Raw genomic sequence first — 6,795 nt, forward strand, 5'->3', positions numbered from 1 at the left:
CCCTTTCTTTCTTTCTTCAAAAACATCATATATAGCACACAGCGTTTTTTCTAGCCAAAAGATATAAAAAAGGAAATCAAGCTTAATCAAGACTGCATAAAATCACCAGATGACTGCTAGCAGACAAAAAGTAAAGAGGCCATTCTTGTAAGGGAGGAATAAGTAGAGAGAAATTCTCCTCTGAAGTAGCTAGAAGGTATTCTTGGTGCTTATTTGATGTACTACTTACCAATTCTTTGATTTTCTTCATTTTCACAGGATTATTCAATACTTCTCTTTTTTTCTCTTCCTCCTTCTTCCTGAAGAGAGAAAATAAGAAAATCATGACTATTTCTTCCTCTCCACAATTCTATACAGCAGTCCTGATTCCCAGTGCATACAGACAAGTCCTGCAATGAAAGTCTGCTTGATGCTGGGGGAGTCAGCAATCTTTCCCAAATCTGTGTAAGAGACTGAATTTGGGGGGTGGGAGGAGGCCACACCAGTTCCCTGCTGTGCTAGAAACAGAGTTTGGCCTGTTTCTGGATAGGCCTCATGCTCAGGGCTTCCCAATGGGTCAGGTAAATGGGTGCCATCCTGTACATTGATTACTTGGTTGGAAAGCAATCTTGTTTTTTTTCAAATTCTACCTATCCTGTTTCATATGATAACCAGCTGGTCAATACAGAGAGAGGACTCCTCTTTCAGGAAATCTTTCTCTCATATACTGCTCATAACAAACTGGTCAACCTTCAAATTGGAGAAAAATTTGGCAACACTATCAGCCTCCACTTACTCTTTGATCCCCTAAATTCTACTTCCAGAATTTGTTACTGTTAGGAAATAATCAAGGAAGGTCACTGCCTAGTTGTTTATATTATAACACTGTAAATTTGGAAACAAGTTAGTGATCCAACAACAGAGTATTGATAAAATAAATCATGGTATATCCATATGGTATGGACATTAAAAATGATGTCATAAAAGTATATTTAGTGACACAGAAAGATGTTCAAAATGTATGATTAGGTAGAAACAAGGAAATTCTAAAATAATATACACAGTATAATCCCACTTAACACCTCAGAAGCAGCTGTACTTCAATCTGTTATATATTAGGATTTCAAGTAAGATTCTAAAGTTTCTTTTTAAAGGATTCTGCTGTCAGAAAAAAGCAGGGGGAGGCCTGTTTATCTATGTAACCAGCTCTATATATAACTTCAAATCTCCAAGAAGCTGCCAGCCTTTTCTCCCTTGCTTCTACCCCTATTTTTGTTTAAGGGCTAATGGCAAAGAACAAATCTGGACCAAGTCAGTACCTTTGCCAGTATCTTTCCATATGGCCTTTCTGTATGATCCATACAGATCAGGCACCTTTAATGGAGCTCTTGCCCAACATCAGAAGTCCAAATGGAAACAATCCTTTTAAAGTAGCAGATAAAAGCCCAGGGGAAACCAACTCTAAGGCAGGGAGTGAGTGGCCCTAGCAGCCTCAAAGCATCTCTGACCAAACTCCCTTCCCTACTCCTCATCAGCACCTGATGATGAAGAGTGGGTCTTCCCGGATTTTGCTGGCCATGTCAAGAAGGGAATTGGCACCCGATGGAGCAAAGATAGAACCTGGAAGAAGTCCAGTCTCAGAAGAACAGCCTGTCTCCTTCTCCTCCATCTTCTCAAAAACATATTTGTCAATGGGGCGCCCCAGCAAGTATTCATCACGGTTCACCATTCCACCAGGGCCCTGGTACATCCAGTCCAGCTTTTCTTCTTTTTTCCTGGTTCAAGAAAAAAAAAAATGATAATAGAAAGAAAATAGACTCCTGTAAACCTACACACAAAACTGGAATGTCAAGGTAGATAAATACAGCTGGTCAGACCAGGCTTACTGGTCTGATAGAGCCTTGGTGAGACCCCTGAGGCTATGGCCCCTAGTTACCCTTCAGGTCTGGAATTGAACTCATTCTTGTGGCTTTTAGCCAAACAACAGATAGGCATAGCGTGAACATTTACATCAGGTAGATAATATTCCTTAGAACTGTCAATCATGGGAGAGCAGAAGGGCAGTATTTGCACAGGGAAACAGCTCAAGAAGCAGGAATGGATAGGAAAGAAGGACACGAGGAAGAGGTTACTATAGAGAGGAAGTGGGAAGAGAGCTGTTACACTGTAGGGATTACAGTCAATGTCATGAAACAAAATGTGTATCAAGTGCCATATGTTATTGTTGTTATTAGGTGCCATTGAGTCAGCTCCAACTCATAGGGAGCCTATGTACAACAGAGAGAAACACTACCCAGTCCTACACCAGCTTCACAATCCTTGCTATGCCTGAGCCCATCATTGTAGCCACTGTGTCAGTCCATCTCATTGAGGGCCTTCCCCTTTTTTGTTGACCCTCCACTTTACCAAGCATGATATCCTTCTCCAGGGAATGGTCCTTTCTGACAACATGACCAAAATAGGTGAGACTCTGTACAGTGCTGTATAGTAAATGAACTTGCTCTGTAAACTTTCACTCAAATCACAATAAAAATAAATTAAGAAAAAAAAACAAACGCTGCTTGTCAGAGCAGGACTCATTTTCCTGCACTTTCCAAGGGTGAAGCACAGACCCCACATGGCATGCAAGCTTGCCTGGATGGAGCATATGATTTAATAAGATAAGACAGGATTCTCGTACACACAAATCCACTTATGAGGAAAATCATTGTTCTTCAATCTAGAGCAAGGATCCTCCTTGCTCAGGGATTCTTGAGTCTCTTTCAGAAAGTCTTTATGTTATGCTTTCATTTCAAAGGTAATCTAAAACAAGATGCATATTCTAGATCATCCTATTACCAAGAACAATCTCAGTGACCACACGTGCAGTTCCATTTATTATGTGTTTTGCTGCTTATTGTCACTTGGCACCAAAGATATTTAGGGGGCAATAAGAAGAGACCAGAGATAACCTAGTAAGTAAATGATGTTTTTGAGGGGAAAAAAAAAAAGGGTGGGTGAATCAAAGTATGTCATAACATAATTTGTTGAACAAATATATCCCAGAGGTTCTGAGTGAAAAAAAAGGCTCTAAAAAAATTGAATCCTCTCACACAACAGACAGTGAAGGCATGATGATTTCATGTGATGAAGAAGCCTGTATCATGTTTATATTCATGATGGAAGCAGTAGTGTCATTTTTATCAAAACAATATCAGCCATAACACTGAATTAAATGGGTTTTTTTTTTCATTACTTTTTAATTTGTTTATTTTTTTTGTTTTAAGGTTATATAAAAACTACAGGATAAAGGATTTCTTCTTACTTATGTGTTTAGACATTTTCAATAAAAATAATTTAAACTAACACTGGAGGGTTACAACCTTTTTTTTCCTATTAAAATAATCAATTTGATTAACACTACAGTCTATAAAAACAAACAGAAAAAAAAAGATTTAAATAAAATGAAAACAAATTAAAAAAAACTAAAACATGTCTATGACTAACAATTGATTGTGAAGGACAGTCTGTATCGGATCTTACAAGGTCTGAGCAGGAAGATCAATGGTGACTAGAATACTCAGGGAAGCTCATTTACCTGAGAGGCAGGATAGCATGATGGTTAAGAGCACAAGCCTGAAAGTCAGGTAACATTTGAGTACCAGCTCAAGGGAAGTTAAAGCCAAGTAACCTTTCTGAGCTATGGTGTTCTCACCTGAAAATAGAAATAAAATAGTACCTACCTCACAGGGTTGTTGAAGGATTAAATAAATTATTGAATTTTTTTTTTTTTTAACTGAGGTGAAATTCACATAGCATACAATTTAAGCCCATGAATTTTTAAAGTATTCAGAAGAGTACATGGCACAAAATACTAAATAAGTGTTCAAAAACCAAACTCACTTCCATCGAATCAATTCGACTCATAGCGACACCTCCTTGGGTTTCCAAGGTGGTATCTCTACAAAAATAGATTGCCCAATCTTCCTTCCAAGAACTGGCTGGTGGGTTTGAACCACCAGCCTTCTGGTTAGCAACCAAATGCCTTAGGTACTATACCACCAGAGCTCCTAAATAAATGTTAGCTGTTCCTTTTATTATTTATGTATATGTTTGCCTCTCCCAGCAAGTTTTAAACTCCTACTTGTCCAAGACCACAGTTTACTCACCTGTGAATCCCGGAAAGTTGCCTAATGATCATACGGTCAATGTTTGACACTCCATGGGCAATAGATATGGAACTGGACAATTTTTCAAAGAACAGCAGGTCTCGGCTACTGCCATAATTATTCAATCTGTATGCTAAAACAATAATCCAAGAAGCTGGACTGTATGAAGAAAAATGCAGCATCAGGATTGGAGGAAGAACCATTAACAACCTGTGATATGTAGATGAAAGTAAGGATGACTTGAAGAACTTACTGATGAAGATCAAAAACTGCAGTCTTCGGTATGGATTACACCTCAACATACAGAAAACACAAATCCTCACAACTGGACGAATAAGCAACAACATAATAAAACAGAGATAAGACTGAAGGTGTCAGGAATTTCATATTACTTGGATCCCCAGTCAGCACCCATGGACACAGCAGTCAAGAAATCAGATGTCATATTGCAGTGGGAAAATCTGCTGCAAAAGACCTCTTTAAAGTGTTAAGAAACAAATATGTCACTTTGAAAACGAAGGTGTGTCTGTTCAAGGCACTATATCTTCAGTTGCCTCATATGCATGTGAAAGCTGGACAATGAATAAGGAAAACCATCAAAGAGCTGATGCCTTTGAACTGTGGTGTTATCAAAGAATACTGAAAATGCCCTGGACTGCCAGAAAAACAAATAGATCTGTCCCAGAAGAAGTGCAGCTGAATGCTCCTTAGAAGCAAGAATGGCCAGACTTCATCTCAACTACTTTGGTCATGTTGTGCAAAGGGACCAGATGACTCTAGGGTTCATGCCTGACACTAACAGAGATAGGAGGTTTGGAAATGAATATCTTATCTGCCTATTCACCTGCACACATTTACTCAAGTGTGAGTAAGGCCAAAAGGATGAAAAAGACAGGTAGCTGAGTTGTTTACAGGAAGTGAGATGACTCTGGGACACCCAAAATAGAAAAGCCTGAAGTCTGTGTGGGACAAATTTGGGAGTCATCACCATGAAGAAAATAACGGTAGTAGGAAAAGGAAGGAGTTCTTCAAGAGAGAGAATAAAGGGGGAAGAGTGAGCCTTGGAGAGATTCACAGTTAAGGAATGAGAAGATGGAAGCTAAGTCAATGAAGACAAGAGAAACGGTGGTGTGAAAAGACAGAAGGACCAGGAACCTGTAGGCAAGGGAGGAAGAAGTTTCAAGGAGAAAGCAACTGGGTCAAATACAGAAGGAAGCAAATGAAAAATGAAGACAAACACCTCTCTAAAGCAGTATCTGTGTGGCTCTGTCTAGTCTTAAAATATCATAAATCAAACTTTTGGAGTCAATTCCAAATCATAGTAAGCCCATGTGTATCAGAATAGAACTGCACCCGATAGGTGCAGTTTCAATGGCTGTAATCACAGAACGTCCCGGGGTAGCACAAATGGTTTGCTCTCAACTCATAAACTAAAGGTCGGTAGGGGAAACCCACCCAGCGCACCATGGAAAAGACCTTGTGACCTGCTTCCATAAAGATCACAGCCACGAAAACCCTATGGAGATGGTATGGATTGAATCGTGTCCCCAAAAAGTATGCGTTGTGAATCCTAACCCCTATACCTGTGGTAAGAGCTCTGGTAGCACAGTGCCTAAGGCACTTGACTGCTAACCAGAAGGCTGGCGGTTCAAACCCACCAGCTACTCCTCAGAAGGGAGGTTGAACAATCTACTTCCATAGTGATACTGCCTTGGAAACCGAAGGAGGGGTCTCCATGAGTCAGGTATGACATAACAACAACAACAACATACCTATGGTTATAATTCCATCTGGAAATGGGTCTTATTTGTTATGTTAATGAGGCTGTATTACCAGAGTGTCCCTTAAGTCAATCTCTTTTGAGATATAAAAGAGAAGACTGAACGAACGGCAGAGATGGTAAGGTAAGACAGATGCCTTGTCACATGAAGATCACCAGGGAACACAAGAATAAAAGCTGAAAAGAAACAAGGACCTTCCCCTAGAAAGGACAGAAAGAGCCTTTTCCCAAAACCGGCACCCTGAATTTGGACTTCTAGCTTCCTAAACTGTGAAAAAATAAGTTTCTTAAGGATTGCCATGGGTCAGAATCAACTGGACAGCACAAGACAACAAATCTTATGAAAGTAGACTGTCAGGACTTTCTTCTGCAGTGCCAAACTGCCAATCTTTCAATTAGTAGCCAAGCACAAACCATCTGTCCCACCCAGGGAATACAATCTTAAAGGATCCGATTAATATCTGTTCCCTCAGACCCTTTACTAAGAGAACCCATTATACAGCTGAAATCCAGGGCCACCAGGCTTGGCTTCTGGTTCTACCACTAACCAGCTGAGTAACTCCAGGTAAGTTATTTCTGTGCACTTTGACATCCTCATCTCTATAATACAGTTGTAGGAGCTCTGGTGGCACAGAGGTTAAGGCATTTGGCTGCTAAACATAAGGTCAGTGATTTGAACCCAGCAGCTGTTCCATGGGAGAAAAATGAGGCAGGCTACTTCCATAAAGATTTACAGCATTGGAAACCCTATAGGACAGGTCTACTCTGTCCTATAGGGTCACCATGAGTTGGAATTGACTCAATGACAGTGGGTTTTATTATTATTATTTTATTTTTAGGATGGCAATTTTTTTTTTTTTAATTGTCATTTGGAGAAGATTTACAGAG

General features: G+C 39.7%; 1 protein-coding gene across 1 annotated transcript in view; it reads right to left on the reverse strand.

Moving 5' to 3' along the window:
- Positions 1 to 6,795, reverse strand: part of CWC25 (CWC25 spliceosome associated protein homolog) — a 39,303-nt gene that overhangs the window by 15,384 nt on the left and 17,124 nt on the right. Inside the window, exons 3-4 of the mRNA XM_007942010.2 lie at positions 1,518 to 1,754; positions 230 to 299 (exon numbers count right to left, since the gene is read on the reverse strand). Coding sequence (XP_007940201.1) covers positions 230 to 299; positions 1,518 to 1,754 — 307 coding nt within the window. The remainder of the gene's footprint in view (positions 1 to 229; positions 300 to 1,517; positions 1,755 to 6,795) is intronic.

This window comes from Orycteropus afer, unplaced genomic scaffold (assembly GCF_000298275.1).
Source record: "Orycteropus afer afer isolate SDZICR_OR568_19922 unplaced genomic scaffold, OryAfe1.0 scaffold00085, whole genome shotgun sequence".
Classification (NCBI taxonomy): domain Eukaryota; kingdom Metazoa; phylum Chordata; class Mammalia; order Tubulidentata; family Orycteropodidae; genus Orycteropus; species Orycteropus afer.